The sequence below is a fragment of the Cygnus olor genome, chromosome 5 (genome assembly GCF_009769625.2).
Source record: "Cygnus olor isolate bCygOlo1 chromosome 5, bCygOlo1.pri.v2, whole genome shotgun sequence".
In the NCBI taxonomy this organism is placed as follows: domain Eukaryota; kingdom Metazoa; phylum Chordata; class Aves; order Anseriformes; family Anatidae; genus Cygnus; species Cygnus olor.
Genome location: NC_049173.1, coordinates 44,400,967 through 44,418,623, shown reverse-complemented (window position 1 = coordinate 44,418,623; position 17,657 = coordinate 44,400,967). Strand labels below are relative to the sequence as shown.

Sequence of the window (17,657 nt, the reverse complement as noted above, 5' to 3'; positions counted from 1 at the left end):
AGTTATATTTTGACTCTTGACAAAGCTTGTTTTTTATTAAAAAGTAATAACTGAAGGATTGTTTACCTTTGTAAATATTGTGTCCTTATGCAAAAGTATAAGAATATTGCCCAAATTCTTACAGAAACACAGCCTCACATGGAAATTTCTTCACTTGCAGAATGAAAGAAAACATTTCAGTGATGTCTTAGCAGGGAGTTATAAAGCTTCTCTAGAAATAAGTTAATATTGCAAGAAAATCAACAACAGTTTTTGGCTGACACCTTTTAAATCAAAAACAAAGTCGTGGATGTACTTGTTTGTTGCTAAACCTTGTGTTAGTGCTCTTTTCCCTTCTAATGATCACTAGGCTGTGTTGGTTTTTTTGATTGTAAGCAGCTCTGACTAGATTTAAGTATCTTTTTCTGCATTTCATTTTGGAAAGTGTTTTCCTATGCAACTAAGTCTTCAATGAGAGTAATCTATATAATTTCTAAGTTAAATATTTGAGTATGAGAAAGGTTCACAGTTCAAATTCAGAAAGTTTTTTTAATCTGTTTTCAGATTGGTAATGAAGGTTTAGCTGCAGACCTTACAGATGACCCTGATACTGAAGAAGCGTTGAAAGAATTTGATTTTTTAGTAACAGCTGAAGATGGTGAGGGAGCTGGAGAAGCCCGAAGTTCAGGAGATGGAACAGAGTGGGGTAAGATGCCAACAAAAGAATGTACAAAATAAAGGAGTACTTGTTCATGACATCATATTGGTGTTGCAGTCTATGCTAAGGTGGTGTGAATGTGTGGATGATTGTGATGGTCATATACTGGTGATTAGATAATAGTATATTGGATGCTGAAATTTTCATATTTATTTACTAGTGCAGTTGCCAGAAATTCAGTTATAGTTATGTTTAATGTTTTGGTTTTATTTTCAGAAAATTTCCCCCGAAATAGATATTTTCTTGTTTGAATAGAGAGGACTAGGGTACTGAATATTTTTTTAATACCTGAATTAAGTTGGCTTTCAAATCTGGATTGTTTTTGTTTGTTTCTGATAAGGAGCTTTAAAGTTTTTGTTCTCAAGTTAAATGAATTTCTTCGGTGTGCTTGCAAAAATGGAGATGGGTGTATTTAGATTTTTTGACTGAGATTTTTTTTAGATGTTACTGCTAATGTAACTTCCATTAGTAGAATCAAAAACAAAAAAAAAAAAACAAAAACCAACCACAACCTTTTATACTGGCCCAACTTTTTATTTACTTTAATTTAGAGTGCATAATAAAATCAAGCAGATTACTAATTCAATGTGAAACAAAGCGAAATGAGTTAAGTAACTTTCAGAAGCTCTTAGAGCCTACATGTTTCAAAAGAAGAAACTGAAAGAGGGAGAGAACTTGAGTATGAAAAAGAATTAATGAAGAACAGTGTCATTCACATTTGTCCTGCAATGGGGAATTGACAGTTTCTGGTCTGTCATAAAAAATTTTGTGCTTTCATGCTGTAAATCTTTAACTGTAGAGCCAAGAAGTGCCACTAGATCATCCTGTTTGACCATTTTATGCTATTGAGACAGTGAATTTGTTATACTTATGTAATATAAATACCTACAGAAATCAAAATACTGGCACATCATCTAATCTGGATTTTGCAGATACCAAGGATTAGTAAGTGTTCTGTCTTGGAAATTAGTATCAGTGTTAGTCACCTTTAATTTTTTTTTTAAAGCTCTTATTTCTAGTTAGAAGATGAAGCCAGGCAAACTGTAACCTTTCGTTTCAGTAATAACTACCTAGATTTAGAAGTGCTGTAGTTGGCTGGTGTTGTTCCCCTTTGAAGGCTATGTTTTTTTGATTAGTTTTTTAGTCATCTTTTTATTTAGCCAAGAGGGCAGATCCCTGAGTAGGCTGTGAAGCAAAGGTTCTGATTGAATTTGCAACTTCCCTTCATAAATTGAATGTTGCAGGAAGTTCTGGTTCTAGAATTAGTCTCACCACTGTTGTATATAGAAGGAAAGATGACCTGATGCCCTAATTCATGAAAAGATTTATTGATTTTTGTCACAGCATACTGCTGAAATTTAGTATACTAGTTTGCCCATTTCAATTCCAAGTATCTGCTTTCCAAGCCTATTATATCTCTGTCATTTTTAGTCAGCTACCCAGAATGCTGAGGTTCTAATTTAGTTGAAACACTGATGTTGCGAGACAAAAATTTTCAAACTTGTTTTCAAGGAGTTGAGTTGCTGTCCCAAACTTTAAATAGATTTCTTTTATTTATTTAAAAATCAAATTGACCCACAGTGCTTTTCAGAGAGCAGTATTGAAGTGTCTGTTATTATAGTGTAAGTGAACCCACAGGAAGCGAGGCACAGCATTTTAGGAGTTCGTGGGCACTTGTGACAGCTTTTTTCTGACTAGTTTAACCACAATAATTCTCTTGCTATCAAACCCCTCATGTCTGAGGCAAGGAAGCAGGAAATGCACATAAATCTGCTTCCATCTTAAAAAGTACATATTCTACATTTTGCCCCATTAAAAAAAAATCCGTAAGTTTTATAGTTTGTACTAACTCACTATTTAAGTGAATCAGAAGACTTGCTTGTAACTGCATGTCAGTGAATACAGCTGTTATTTCCTTAAACAGATGCTTAAGGATACAGTCTATCAGGTCTTGGGATTGTGTCTATTCTTTGATGATCATTGTGTAAATTTGAAATGCTTAAAGATTGTTTTTTTTATTACCTATCAAAAATAACATTTCAAGTGTTGTCCCACTTAAATGCCTTCTAAAAATGATAGGTTGCCTGAACCTGTCCCTATTACAGCCTGTCCCATGATTTTTAACTCCATGAAACTGCTATTATTTGAAATCTCGAGGCCCATCCATAGATTTATTTATTCATTTATTAGAACTTCATTGAAATAAATACTTGTCATTCCTTTATAAACAATTGTACCAACCACCAATTTTAGTATTTCAGTTATAATTCATTCTTCTCTTTCGGAATGTGAATAGTTGCTCACTTCTATTCTCAGCTTTTTTTCTTCCTGTTTCAGTCTTCCCTGTCAGTGGCATCATCCTATCATTTCTTACTCTTGTGAGGATTTGGGCTCTCTGATAAAAATGTAAAGAACCAATGTTTAAGTGTATATTTCTTTATAATGCTTTCATTTGATATATGCAAATCAAACTTCTGATGTTTAGACTCTAAACCTATTGCCCAGTCTTGCTTTGTTACTTTCAAAGCTTAATTATCCAAGTACTACTTGCAAGTAACTCCAGATATGCTAAAACTTTTCATCAAAAATAATTACTTTTGTGCTATTAGAGACTTCTGAAAAGCAACCAGACACCAAGTGTGGAAGTTTTTTTTTTTCTTGCTATAATACAGCTTCTTATGAGCACATTCTCTTTTATGAGTACCTCATTTAATATACTTGGAGTCTTAAGTTATTTTCGGGTATCGTGATATAAAATCTTATGAAATGTGACGTCCTATTAGGAGCAGTTCATCTTCAAAATACTGAAAGATGAGCAAATTCAAGTGATGTTAAATAAAGTATTAATGTATACAGCACGTTCAAAACGAATGTATGTTTTCAGATTAAAAATTTAGAAATGCTTTGTGGTGAAACAGTATCAAGAAAAAGCTGCACATATAAGTTCCGTTTCCTTGAGCAAACGGGAATAAAAGAAATGTTACATGTTGTTGCATAGTATGTCACCTATTACAAACGTTACATATTATGTAGTCTTTTTATCCTACTTGTGATTTTTGTCTAACATGTTCACTGAATTTTTCTTCTCTATGCAACGCAGGAATTTTGTTTCCTGGTGGAGCATGACTTGGAGAATTACTGCCTGTGCCCAGAATTCTGGGTGACAGAGTGACTGGAATTCAGTCTCCTGGGTCATGTTTTAAAACAGGATTTCTTTTTCCTCTTCAATTTTTTTTTCCACTAAATGGTATTGACTAGTAGTCATCCTGGATCCTCTGCACAGTCCTGGTGACAATTTAGTATGAATTAGAACCGCTACAGGCAATTTGAGGAAGTTCAGTACTAGAGGAGATTTATGGAAGGGTCTAGTTATGTGACTTTGTTCTGAAATATGTAGGCATAACTGAGAGAAATAAAGAATATTTTTTAGGAAAATATTAAAGTGAAATTAATTTCAGAGCTTTACTGATTAATCTGAGGTAGTATTTTAACTAGTTTTCTATTTCTGACCTACATTTCAGTAGCCAATGCCATTGTTTTGGAGTATTTATGCCTGCAGACATATGTTTTCCCTGCTCTCTGAATGAGCCCAGTTCCTTTAAATTCTTTGATAACTCACTGTTTTTTTTCTTGATCTTCAGACATTTCCTAAACTTTCAGTGTAGTGCAGAATAGACATATTGCTTCAATTTTGTCACCACCATCACAGAATTATGCGTATTCCTGGTTTAATACATCATACTTTTTTAAAATGTACTAGAATGTTGTGGCATTTTGTGACAGCATTACATTGTTGTTATATATGTTCTGCTTCTGGTTCAGTTTAATTCTCAAATCCTTCTCTGCAGGGCTACAACCTGCCTGATGGTTTTCCTTCTATTAATGTTGCTTTGGATTTTTTCCCTTTTCCACTGAATTTCCTTTTTTTTTTCCCTTGTGGTTTTGTTTATTTTTGTTTGCTTGCTTTTGTGATTTCCATCCTCTTTTTTAGGGACATATCCTCTGACATGTTTCTGTACCTCTTCTATTTCCTGAATAAGCAGTATTTTTCTGTCAGTATTTTGACCCTGTACTCATAAAGGTTGAGACCTTTCTGTTTGCAGTTTGGTAGTTGTAGGTTTGGTAGTTGTAGCTGTGGTTTGGTATAAGAGGTAATTATTCCATTTCCCTATCCACAGTTCTTTGTGGACGGTTCTAGAGACTTTCACGTTGTATTCAGCTTCTTGCCTTCTCAACTCTTGCCAGTCCTGTATTCTACCTCTTTGATCAAGGTTATTTCTTTGTCATTGATCTGCCCTACCTGAATGATGGTCTTTCGGTAGATGCATCAGTATCCTAGAATATTTTACCATTCTTTGTCATGTTTTGTCTTGACACATTTGTACTTTATAAAACCAAGGGCAGTTAGTTTAAGTTTTGCTTCCTAATGCTTGTTTCTTTTTCTTTGCTGTATACAGCTTCTCTTGCGTACTTCTATGATTCAAATAGTTATAACATCAGTAATTGCAGTTTTATGGAGACACTGATATTGTAGGCATAACTGGAAGTTGGGAACTGAGGAACCTAGTTTTATTATTTTGTCTAATATCTTTTGTGAGTGTAAGCTTGACTAGTGTGTAAGCCAAATTGGGTTGATGCTCAGTTGTTCTTTATCTAAAGTCCTTCTGCAAATGTTACATTTACCTTATCTTAGAAACACGTTTATGCTTTTCCTAATTCAGTCTTTCCAGAAATGTTTGAGATAGTTTAGAAAGGTGGAGACTTGACTTTTTGTGGATAATAAATAACTTGGATAATAAATGAATATTAACTACTGTCAAACAGAAAAAGACAAATATTCTAAAATAACTGCGGAATGTGGTATTTTCTAGTGATTATAATGTAATTGCTGAAATGCAATTTATTCACATTTGTGAATTAATTTCATCCATCTTCACGTGAAATGCTGTATTTGTAGGCTTGTTCCCCTCCTTATATGTAGGATCAAGGTTTCTTGTGCATGTAGAATGAGTGCGAGAGGATGCATGGTGGTCTTCATGAATAAATTGGCACTGACTTACTCAGCTTGCATTTTCATGAGTAATACAGCATGAGTACTTTCATTTGCTTATTCAATACTGGCTGAATAATTTCTTAACACTGTCTTTCTAAAGATGCAGTAATTGTTTCTGAGCACCAATGAATTTTTGTGTATTTTGAAGTATGTAACATGAAGTTACTTATGAAGCTTAATTTGTTTGTTCCTTAGTAACAAATTAACATACAGTTTTCCAAAATATAACTGATATTAAGCAGTGCCTTGGAAAACTGAAACAAGATTTAGTGTTTTGTAAACTTTAAACTGAGACTGCACCTTTAAAGATTTATTAAGAACTTTTATTGATGCTCTTATACAGCTATTATAGTAAATCGCCAACAGCTTGCATTGCCAATTGCTGTTTTTTTTCTTTTAATAATATGCTGCATGTAGACAAAGATGACCTGTCCCCAACTGCTGAGGTTTGGGATGTAGACCAGGGACTAATAAGTAAACTGAAGGAACAGTACAAGAAGGAACGAAAGGGGAAGAAAGGGGTAAAGAGTAAGTGCAGATTCTGAATCTTGTAATGCAACGCTTTTTTGCTTATTTATATAGAAGACTTTTTTTTTTCCTCATGAGTTCTGTTTTATTTATTTATTTCCATTAAACATCGTTTTCTGTAACGGGGGCAACCAACTTTAACTTTCTAACTGCTGAATGTGAATGTTGAAACCTATATCTCGAGCCATTTACTAGATGGGACAAATGTGTTGAAAACACAGAAACTTAAGTAGGTAAAGAGAACTGCTTTGTAATGGGAGTACAAAAATAGCGAACAATTTACATTTTGGGGTTGTTTCTACTCCGGAAAGTGCTGAAAGAAAACTGAAGCTTTTTCCACTTCTTAAAATGAAATAATGTAAAAATGACATAATGTTTTGGGTGTTGTGGTGGGTTGTTTTAATCATGAGCTTGAATCAAGCTATAACTGCTGTTTATGGTCTTCTAATTACTATTGCAATCTAAGGCAAGATGACAATGGAAGAAAAAAAAAAGGCTTGTAATTTGATTAAGTTCTTTTGCGGCTTTGTTTATTATATAATCTTTATTTTATGGTGTCCTTCACTGTTCTGAGCAGTTTGTGTTTTGGTTAATGCCTCTTTACTCTTTAAGAGTTTTCAGACTGGTTGCCCTTTTTGAACTATGTTAAACTAGACTTTAAACATTAACTACATATTAAAAATTATTTTGTAACTTTTACCATCAGCTCTAAAAAGTTATTAGTGGGCAAAATGTTATTAAATTAGCATAGAAAAGATCCCTTGATAGCAGGTTTCTTATTTTGGAAGTATATTATTACAGTTTCTAACTATATTTAGTTAAAGGAAAAAATAAAACCTGTATTTGAAAAAAAAATTATGTGAATATGTACTAACTAAATCAGGTGGTAATTAAAATATAACATTTCATAAAGATTTCTGTAATTCATTAAGATTTGAGATTACTTTAAGTTCTAACACAATTCAGTTGGTGCATGTTGTTTTTCAGCAGTTTTGCATGACTCTCATGCGTGCATACAGGTGTGCACACAAATATTTTTTTTTCCAGAGTATTAAGATATTTTTATTCAGTCTTTGGTTTGATTTTTAGAATTTATGGTAGTAATCTGGATGATAACGCTCATTTAACATGTAAATAAGCATTTGACAATCAAGTTCACATGAAGTATTTTGTTAGGTTAGAAACCTCCTATTAATATTAAAATGTACCTCTTATTTGAATTTTTCTTAGTGAACTTCACCTTTTAGACTGTTGGAATGTGAATTCCACATTTTAGACTACATTATGTAGTAGCTGCATAATAGCAGCAAATGTTTTGATTTTGGGGGAAAAAAGTATTTAGGGGATTTTCTTACTTCTCTTAAAATATTAATTCCTTTGGGATTATCTCATAATGAAAGTTCTCAAAACTATACTTTTGATTCTAACCTTTTCACACTCCCCATACCAGGTAGCATTTTCTAGCTTCTGCAAGGTGAGCAGCTCTAAAAACAGTGACAAGTAGTGTTGTTGTAGGAATATAAATAGAATGAAAAGCCATTTCCAGGTCTCCCTGTTTGTTTTGTTGATATTACTTGGGCTTGTTTAAAAAAAAAAAAATTCTTTCCTGCACTTATATCTTACTTGGCTGCTATGCAGTTAAGAGTTTTCACAATCATTTTGTTTTCCCAATTTGCAGCGGTCTTACAGCTTCCAGAAGAGGAGCATAATCCTCACCCATTAGAAAAAAACGATGTTTTAGTGGTCAATAGTGCTGATTAAATTGTTAGACAGTCACTTAGATTAAGTAGTAATTATTCTATCTGAAGTGTTCAATTGCAAAATTGAAAAGGTTAACGTGTTTCTTTCATTCTGCTTTCCTGCAGTTGCTAGAAACAGTAACACATGAAATTTTGCACCATGAATGATATGACATGGTTGTCGTCGGTTATTATTTGACTTATATTGTCTTTTGACGATGTGTGTTCCTCTGTCAAAACTTAAGAGAAGTATTTTCTTTATCTAAAGTCATTTTGAAACTTGGATATGTTTGCATAAGAGAAATATTGATGAGACAACTGTGTGTCACAATGCTGTGAGGTGTTACAAGTCACTGTTTAACGCTTTGGTTGTGGTTTAGTTTTTTGTTGTTGTTTTTAATTTTAATTATATTTTGGGAATCCCTGAGCTCATATTAGTAGTCTTACGGGTTGGTTTGTGGGATTCCGTAGTTGTCAGATCTATGATAGTAATTTCTAATTAAAAATTGACCTTTAAAGCACTGAGGTAATTGAACAGCATAACTTCATACACAATAAAAGCTTGTTTAGGGTAGGACAGGTTGCCTTGCAGTGTTTTGAGGGCAGACATTCCTAATGGGTTTTATTGGACCAGATTCTGGTAACTATCCCATAATATACATTTAGACTGTTTTATTCATGACAGGATCTTTGTGGCCCTGGCACAGGTCAGGTATATAGTAACTTTCATTCCATTTGTGGAGGTTAATAAGGGAACAGAAACTGATGTGATTTATTTTGATACTTCTGTAGTTTGCATTCATATGCTTTCTTCTGGGTGGAACACCGTGATTTAGGTTGTCTCCTGCTGACACACACGTCTTCATAATGTAATTCCTGCTTTTTTTTCCTTTTTTCATTTTTGTTATCTGACAGGGTAGTCTAAGTATTATGCGGAAGTACTACTTCCGTATGAAAGGAATTAAAAAAAAAAAAACAACATGCTTTAATTACATTACCTTTGTAATATAATCAGTAAAATAACCCTGGCTATTGAGGTTGTGGTCTCTTTTTTTAAAGACACATACAGTATATTCTAGACTTAACTCCTTATTTATCTATTATAAATAGGTTTGATTTCTTCAAAAGTGTTTTCTTACAATTTTACCTTTTACATTAATACGCTAAATTTAATGTATTAAACTTTTTGCCCAAGTTGGATAAAATAAGCTTTTGCAGGCAAATCAGGCGTTAATTGTTTTTCAGATACCATTTCTCAAATTTTCACGACATGATTGTGGAAATGGTGCATGTCCAGTTTGATACAATTAGATAAGACTGTGTTCTTAGCAGTTAGAAAAATAGTTTTCACATCTTAAATTGTATGTCTAGATCACTTTAAATGGAGGTGCTTTTACAGATGTTTTTTTTTCTTTTCCTGGTCCTTGACAGTTCTCTCATTCTTTCTGCTTCAGTCTAATTGTTTTCTATTTATGGAATGATTTGGATTTAACCATCTTGATTGCATCACAGGTTGATGCAGAAGGATCACTGTTAGATTCTGACTTACATCTTGGCACTAATACAATCTGTTTGACATGTCAGACCACAGCTTTTTTGTGCTGAATATTTGATTACCTTTTTTCTCTTTTGATCTCTGAAGGAGATTCTAGGTGTTCTGCTTTTGTTCTTAACGGGTTTATGTTCGCTGGTTGTTGTCTTTCATCCTGAAGACTAGAACATAACTGCTTATGCGGAGTCAGCACATTCTAATCCTTAAAGATCTTTGTAACATCTAGAACACTTCAACAATGATATGCAGGCACACTTAATAGAAAGCAGAAATCTCTACAGTCTTCTGTGGTGGTCTCCCAATCATGAGCATTGACGCTTTTTAGCATGAAGTACAGAGTAGCAGTTTGAAATGACGTCTGCTCCTTTCTCCCTCTATTGTGTGGTGGATTGAGGGCCATTCTGAGGTGAATGCCTGCAGGACAAGAAGTGACTTAACTTGCTGAAGGACACTTATGGCAAGGTTGACAATCCGCTAAGTAGTGACATACTAAATAACTGGCTGGCTCAAGATAGCAGTGGTTAGCAGAGTGAGCAGGACTACTGCTAGTTACTTCTCCAGAGCATGCTCTGAGGCAATCTTCTCATGCCCTTATGTTCAGGATGAGAGCACTTACAAAAGGTGCTTTCAGTTTGGATGTGAATAAAATCTCCTAAGTTATTTTTTGGCATTTTCCCTGAATAGTTTGGGTTTATCAACATGAAGACAGATGTGTTTTCTTCTGGAGAGCAAAGAGTATATCCAAGTAGACAGTTCAGGGTATCAGTTGTTACTTTTATCATGCAACTTAGTGATTGCTCTATAATATCTTCAAGAGTATATCAGCTGATGATCACCATCAAGCTGTCAGCTTGCTGGCTGACAAGCAACTGGAATAGAAAAGACACAAAAGCAAGCTCTGCAGTCTGTACAGTTGAGACCTTTAAGAATGTTGAGACCTTTAAGAATGTCTTTTATAAATATCTCACCTGCTGACTGCAATTAACTGGTACACCTTTGAAATGAGATCTTAACCACATCAGTTTAGTGGCTATTGGAAAAAAGTGTTGATGCATAGGAGATATTCCTCATACGAGTGAGGAGGGACCTCCTTCACCTCCTTGGTCAGAGGAGTCTTTTTAGATCTGTGCTCTTCAGGGCAAATACATCTCTTTTCAGTCTGCTGATGTCTACAAGAAGTGATTAGATGATATGGTAGATAGATCATCAAACTCTGTAAGCTGAAGTGCACAAAAGGACAGTAACACAGTCAAGACTTAAAATGCAGTGTAACTGTGGGCCAGCAAAACTTTGAAGGTCATTTCAGTTGTATAATGAGGGGTGTTATTTTCTGGACTTCAACGTCTGTGATATGATAAGACCAATGACTGTACCACATACTTTGTGCCCCCCACCCTCCTGATAGCTGCTTCTCGTGCTTTCAAGTCTAACTGCAATGAAATCTTTTCTGTTCATGCGTTTATAGGAATGTTGCGTGTTCCTGTTATTAATTCTTTTTGCAAGAAATTTTTATCAGCTTTCACCATCTCTTCCAAAACTCAAGCAGGTCTCTTTCTATTAATCCTTGCTTTATCATCTCTATCTTTCTTAAGGGAATAATATTGCTTTACTTCTGGATTTATTTGAAATGATTCTATATAAACATTATAACCAGGGAAGAAAACTTTCAATATTTCATTACCTGAGATTGTAGGTTTCTAGACTCACTAATATATGGGAGTGAAATGAAACTTAACCATTCAAGAAGTATGTTTTGTTGCATAAGGGAAACTTTTGGAAGCCATCTTTGTTCTCAATCAACTTCTGGGTAGCAGCTTTCATAGATTTAATGGAAATACTACATGTTCCATAAAACAAAGTAAGAAGAATAACAAAAGTACAAAAAAGTATAAGGAGTTCTAGTTTGTTTGGCAAAATGAGCGTGTTTTATAACTATTCATGCGAATAGTTATATAACATCCTTCTTGGCCTATGCATGGAATGTTTTTGCCGTGATTCCACTTGCAGAAGTATTTTTCATTGTGATCTTTCTGTGCATTATCTACAGAGTATTCAGTTATTGATGGATACTTATTTTTGATGACATGAATTTTAACCATATTTTAACCATATTTTAACCATTTTTGTCAAAGTAAGATCTAAAAATCTGAAATGATCAGGTATTAATTCAAAGAGTGTTTTAGAGTTTAAGTGTTTAAACATACAGTTCTGCTTTTGATAAGTGATCTTTTATTGTAGTGTTTACCTTTTGCTATTTTATAAAATGAAGGCTCTGTTTAGTTTGTATTTAAGTGGCACATCAACTTGGAGTGTAATAAATTGCTTCCTAAAGCTTACTTGACCAATAATGGATATGTTAGAAAGTTATTTAAGTATTAATATGCCCTTTTAAATGTAGTAAGTGTTTGCACTGTAGTGAGCTTAAGAGAAAAATATGCTCCATAGCAGTTTTTTTGAGGGGTCAGCGTAGGTGTGCTGTCTTCATTTTTGTTTAAAATGTTCTGCAGTATAACTGGCAGCAATACCTGCAAGGACTTCCTTACTGATTAAAATCTGGTTGTGTCTTATATCATTGTGGATTGTTTTTGTTAAAAAGAGTCTATCACTGAAATTTCACATAATGGTTCAAGACTTTTTTAATAAGAAAGCTGTAAGTTGAAAGCAGAAATGAACTTAATTAAAAAGTTTTTTTAATTAAAACATACTATTGCTAGCTGGTACCTACATCATGAATTTAATGCACATAATTCAGTATATTTTATTTCTTGTGGCATGTTTATATAGTAGATGTGGTATACATCTGCAGTTTCATATAGTGGTGGAAGCATGCTTAGCCTTGTATTTAATAAACATTTTATATAACTTGAACACCATTCAAAAGCAGGGAAAGTTAATTGTTTGTTGCACCCCCATTATGATTTATCTGTACTTTTTCCCTCATTTGTAAGCTTATTTTTTATTTGCACTGTGTTTCAATGTTAAATTGTTTAGTACAGTTAAAGTTCTGTAATACTATTAGCAAATGTTTAATTCATATGTATTTTGTTCAGTAATTATGTTCTTTTGATGTTTGGCTTCTCACAAGGGATGTAAGATTGAGGTTTTTTCTCTCCTACAGGAAATTATAAAATAGATCTGCAGAACACAAAGCAGTTATTCTTTGATTTGGTGAATTCAAACTGTTTGCATGCAGTTTTAGATCTAATGCATTTTATTTCTCTTGATTTCCAAACGATCAATTTTATTAATATACAAAGGAAAAAAAAAAGGCATTGTATTTATTTGAATGAGGTCCCATTAGTAGTTGTTCTTGTTTACTTAGTTTAATAGATTTTTAGACTTCTGTCAAGTCAAGCGGTAGCAATCAAATGAATTTTTGCTGCTGACGTTAATTTACAGGAGTCAACAGGACAAAACTTCACGACATGATAGCAGATCTTGGCGATGATGAGATACCCCACATCCCTTCAGGAATCATTAATCAATCTAGGTCACCCTCTTCTAGAATGACTGATCATGAAGGTGCAAGAGCAGAGGAAGGTACAAAAAATTCAGCTACTTATTATATTACAGGAGATTTCTTCTAGAAAGCACACACTGTAACGTATGTCCCCTCTATAAAGCTTAACGGAGTTGCAGATTGCCACATCATTATTATTTGCAGCTCTTCCCAAATGGTTTTACGAGACTACAGCTTGAATCCCAGTGGCTTATCGTAACTGACCTTTCTTATAAGTATTTTCAAACAACTTTATGTACAGCTGTGTGTTCTGAACCTATTCAGTATTAAATCCATGTTTGCAGACCCGATGTTAGCAAAACCTTGTACAAATAGGGTGTTATTGGTTGGGGGAAAAGGTGAGTATTAAAACTTGATACACAGTTTGCATTGAAGTTTAAAAGTGGTTATTTAAGCTTTGAGACTAACTTGTCTCTTTTTCCACAAGGTTAATGTTTATTTACTATTTTTAAATTCTTTTGTCCTATTTTACATAGCATCTTTGTATACTTAGGCAATTCTTTACAAAATATTAGTTCCCGTTTTGGGATTACCTTAAGCAATGGAAGTTAGTGGCAAATGATAATCTAAATAGCCGAAAATCTTGTTACTCAGCTTTTTGCCATTTTCAGTTTTAAGGTTTTAGTTTTAAAGCAATAGATTTCATTGTAGTAACTTCAAGATGAGAATAATGTGGTGTAAATTATCTGTCTTCTACTGAAAAAAAATATAATAGTCCACCAAATTCAAATTTGGCTCTTTTAGGATTATCTTTGACCCATAAACCCTGGTATGGTATCAGCTATCCTAAAAGTCAAAACAATTTGCATTTTACTGACGCTGCTTATTGGTTCTTCTGTTCTTCCATAATCCCTGCTGTCATCCCACCCACTCCACCTCAAATTCCTGTCCCCAGACAAGCAGAAAAATTGAATTTTTTCAGGGAGATTTTCTAATGCTCTTCTAAACTATTAAGTGTCTTTCAGCCTTCTTTTTACTGCCTTTTTTATCTTTGTTTACATTTACAGTTTAAAGATGCACCAGTATCAAATTCACCTGTAGAGTGCAATTTGTGGAGAAAGAAAAAAAAAAAAAAAAAACCAAACAAACATAAAAACACCTACTACTGGTGAAGTTTCACCTTGCTTAATACATATATGCATATATCTTGCAGTATCATTATAAAAGTGGTGTGATAGACACCGGAGAGATACCAGGCTTCTCAGTACCATGTGCTTTAATGTGATGCTTTGTACTAGGCATTTTAAGTAAGACTACTCTGGCTGTGTGAAGGTATTATGGGCATGTTGACCCTACAGTTACAGGTCCCTCAGTCCATAGGCCATACATGTTGTGCAGAGGAACGCATTAAGGGCAAGTTATGTAACCCTCGTCTATTTAAGAGGCTTTATATCTCAAGTCATATGGCACACAACATTCTCTCTGAAAAAGTAGGTAGTAAATTTGAACATGGTAGCACAAAGACCGTATGATACTTCAAATAAAGATCATCTAAACTATTCTCAAGTAAAGTGTGCCTTCAGGATTGTATTTCCGTGCTACTTAATATGCTCATATATTTTCAGTTTATCAGTTCAGTTTGCTGAGCTTTATTCATTAAGAGCAGTAACAGGAGTATCTTAATTATTGTATGTGTTACGTGTGGTTTCTGCATACCTTTCAAAGTGGAATAATAGAGTGTAAATTTTACTGTTTGGTCAGAAATTCTATCCTCAATGTTATGTGGCTCTTTAAGTCTGTCTTTTTATACCAGATGGTGCAAAATTACAAGCAAGCAAACTTAGTGTAGTCTTTGTATTCTTTCTAGGTCTGTTTTTTTTAACAAGGGCAAAGTAGTTCATTATCGTAAGGTGCTGATATTGCTCAGTTTTTTATTCTGCTATGTTTTAAAAGTTAAGTTTTTTTGCAGACAGCTTTACGCATCAATCATATGTCCTCTGGGGCACACTAGCCTAATGAACATTACCAAGCTGTAATGTTCTTATGACTGTACATAACGTTTATGCTACACTCTGCTTAAAGTGTTCCAGTTCTGTTACGTATTGAGTGGTTGGTAACTTATTTTCATGTATAGAATGAAGTGTTTAAGCTCACTTGTTTCTTTTTTTCCTGGTGAGAGTTAGGGGCCCAGGGAAGAAAGCATGATTCTATTAGAACTATGGTTCTAATTGGCTGGGAATATCTTTTACGTTTCTAAAAGTTAATGTTTTTATTTTTTTACTCAAGTGCCTGGTTAAATATGATGAGAAAATTGTTTCGCTATAATTAAATTTTATATTTTCAGCTGTAAAAAATCAGTGTTTTCATCTTGCCATATTGCAAGATCTTTGGAGAAACAGAATGAACTGCAGCATGTTTCTTCATCCAACATGTTGTATAGCAAATTACTGTTTTCACGGGTTCTTGTTCTTTTTGATCATCCATAGACTGGGGTGGTTTTCTGTCAAAGAAAAAAAACAACAGTAGTAACAGCTAATTGCTTGGGTACTTACTGCAACTTTCTCTGTAGTAGGTGTTAACTTTCTGGAAAATGAGATCAGATGTCCATGTCCTGTAGTAGACAACAACGTCACGTGTACATAGATACTTGATTAAAGCAGTTTAATTCTGTACAAATATTACTGGTTGAATTTGACTTAATTGTATATGATGTCTAACTTCAGGATAAGAAGGACAAGCAAATACTGAATCATTGCATTAGTACACTTTTTACATTGAATTAGCACACATGCACTTAGTACATGTTTCTTTTTATACCAAACTTATCATAATTTTATTTGGTATTTATTGGTTGCAAACTCAGTTAAACATACGTATGATATTAGGATAGAAAAATATTCTGATTTTTTACGAAAAAAAGCATTTGATAAGTAATTTAACTTCATCATTTGCATATATTTATCGATGTATCATTTTTGGTATGCCCAGGCATGAATCTTTATTTTTGATAGCTATAACTTCATGCATCTTCTGTTGTATTACTTCTCTGCTGTATACTTAAAAAAAAAAAAAAAAAAAAAAAGGAAAACCCACACAACTTGAAATACTTTTAACCTTTTTTTGAATGTCTTATTTAAAATATTTGTGTAAATGAGTTAAACTATGTATTATAAACATTGGCAGCTTTAATGTTGAGAAACACATTTCTGAATTTTGGATAGCATTAATTTTGAAGCCTTAAATAAAGGGATGTTCACCTCTGATACAAATGAAGTTTGACAGACTTATGCATAGACTCTTACTGTGGTATTGTTTTTCTGTGGTAGTGCTTCACTTTTAGTATAAAGCATATTTTCATGCAGGTTGATCTGCTAAGCACAGACAGCATTAATGTGACAAAGTATTAGTATGTCAGATTTAGGAGTTGATTTAAACCCTGTGGTCCTGTCCTAAAGATCAAATAAGACTCAAAAAGACTCACGGCATCACAACAGGGATGGGAAGCGTCCTCAGGTGTCAAGTGAGTGTACTGTTTCCTTTTCCCAGTGATCAGCAGCTCTGTTTCTGTTACTATAAAGACTTGGGAGATTTGGCTTGTAAATGTATAGTTGTACTTAGGAGTCTGGGACCTTGTCAAGATGGTGGAGGTGAGTCAGTTTTGGAAATTCCAGATAAAGTATTGGGATCCCTTTTTTCCTCCCACTTCTTTTTTTTCTGTTAGAAAAGAACCAGGAATATCTTAGTGTCTTAAGTAATTGAGGAGGAATATTATTCATTTGAGGATTTCGTGGTTTAAGTTAACCCAAACAATGTTTATGATATTTTTTTTCTTGCTTCATATAAAAATATTGCATCTCCCTGTCAGCTCAGACACTTTTAGTAAAACAACAATCTTTAAAAATCCTGATCTCGTCTAGTAAGCATGGATGACTGAACAACAATGACAGAAAAAGAATCCATAATAAAACACTAGGTGGAACCATGGAAAATAATTTGGAGTTTTCTAGGAATATGGCTTCTTTTAAAATGTGTGTGGTTTGGAATAGACTGTCAAATGGAGCTTTCTAGTAAAATACTAACAAAAATTAAAAGCTTATATAAGGGCATGGTAAGCTATTTGGGATGTGAATTTAATGTATTCTGAGTTGAGACCTTTGCGTGGGTTGTGAATCTTTTAAAGAGACAATTGTACACAGAATACTGTTTGCTCTTTTTATGCAATTGTACACTTTGTGTTGTCTGTGCTAATAAGATTGTGTTTTTAATAGTCTAGTAGTTTCCAAGTATTAGTCTGTTTTACTCTTGAAGTGCTGTTTTTGTCTATACTAAAGTTTATCTATTGATCTGACTGTGCTGGCTCCTGTTTGCACACTTCTGATTGCCTTAGCAATGATAGCAGGCACCTGTAATTTAGTCACTTTTCTTCAGCTGCTGTGGTTATCATTCACATAGTGGCAGTGTAGTATAATAAAGATATACTTTCAAAAAAGGAATATATTGATTATTAGTCCTCTTGTTTGGAACTTTCTGTAATGGAAAAAAAAAAAGGTTATGGACATTTTTCAGCTCTGGAAGCTTTATTTTCTGAGCTTCAGGGTTTTTCTGAGAGGATTAAAACTGAGGAGTGT

General features: G+C 33.7%; 1 protein-coding gene across 6 annotated transcripts in view; it reads left to right on the top strand.

Moving 5' to 3' along the window:
• STRN3 (striatin 3) overlaps window positions 1-17,657 on the top strand; it is a 60,195-nt gene that overhangs the window by 27,987 nt on the left and 14,551 nt on the right. For 2 of the 6 annotated variants that reach the window (XM_040558252.1, XM_040558253.1), the window contains exons 7-9: window positions 544-685; window positions 6,168-6,278; window positions 12,969-13,109. In XM_040558252.1, coding sequence (XP_040414186.1) covers window positions 544-685; window positions 6,168-6,278; window positions 12,969-13,109 — 394 coding nt within the window. The remainder of the gene's footprint in view (window positions 1-543; window positions 686-6,167; window positions 6,279-12,968; window positions 13,110-17,657) is intronic. The other 4 variants (XM_040558257.1, XM_040558258.1, XM_040558254.1 and 1 more) reach the window with 3 other exon arrangements.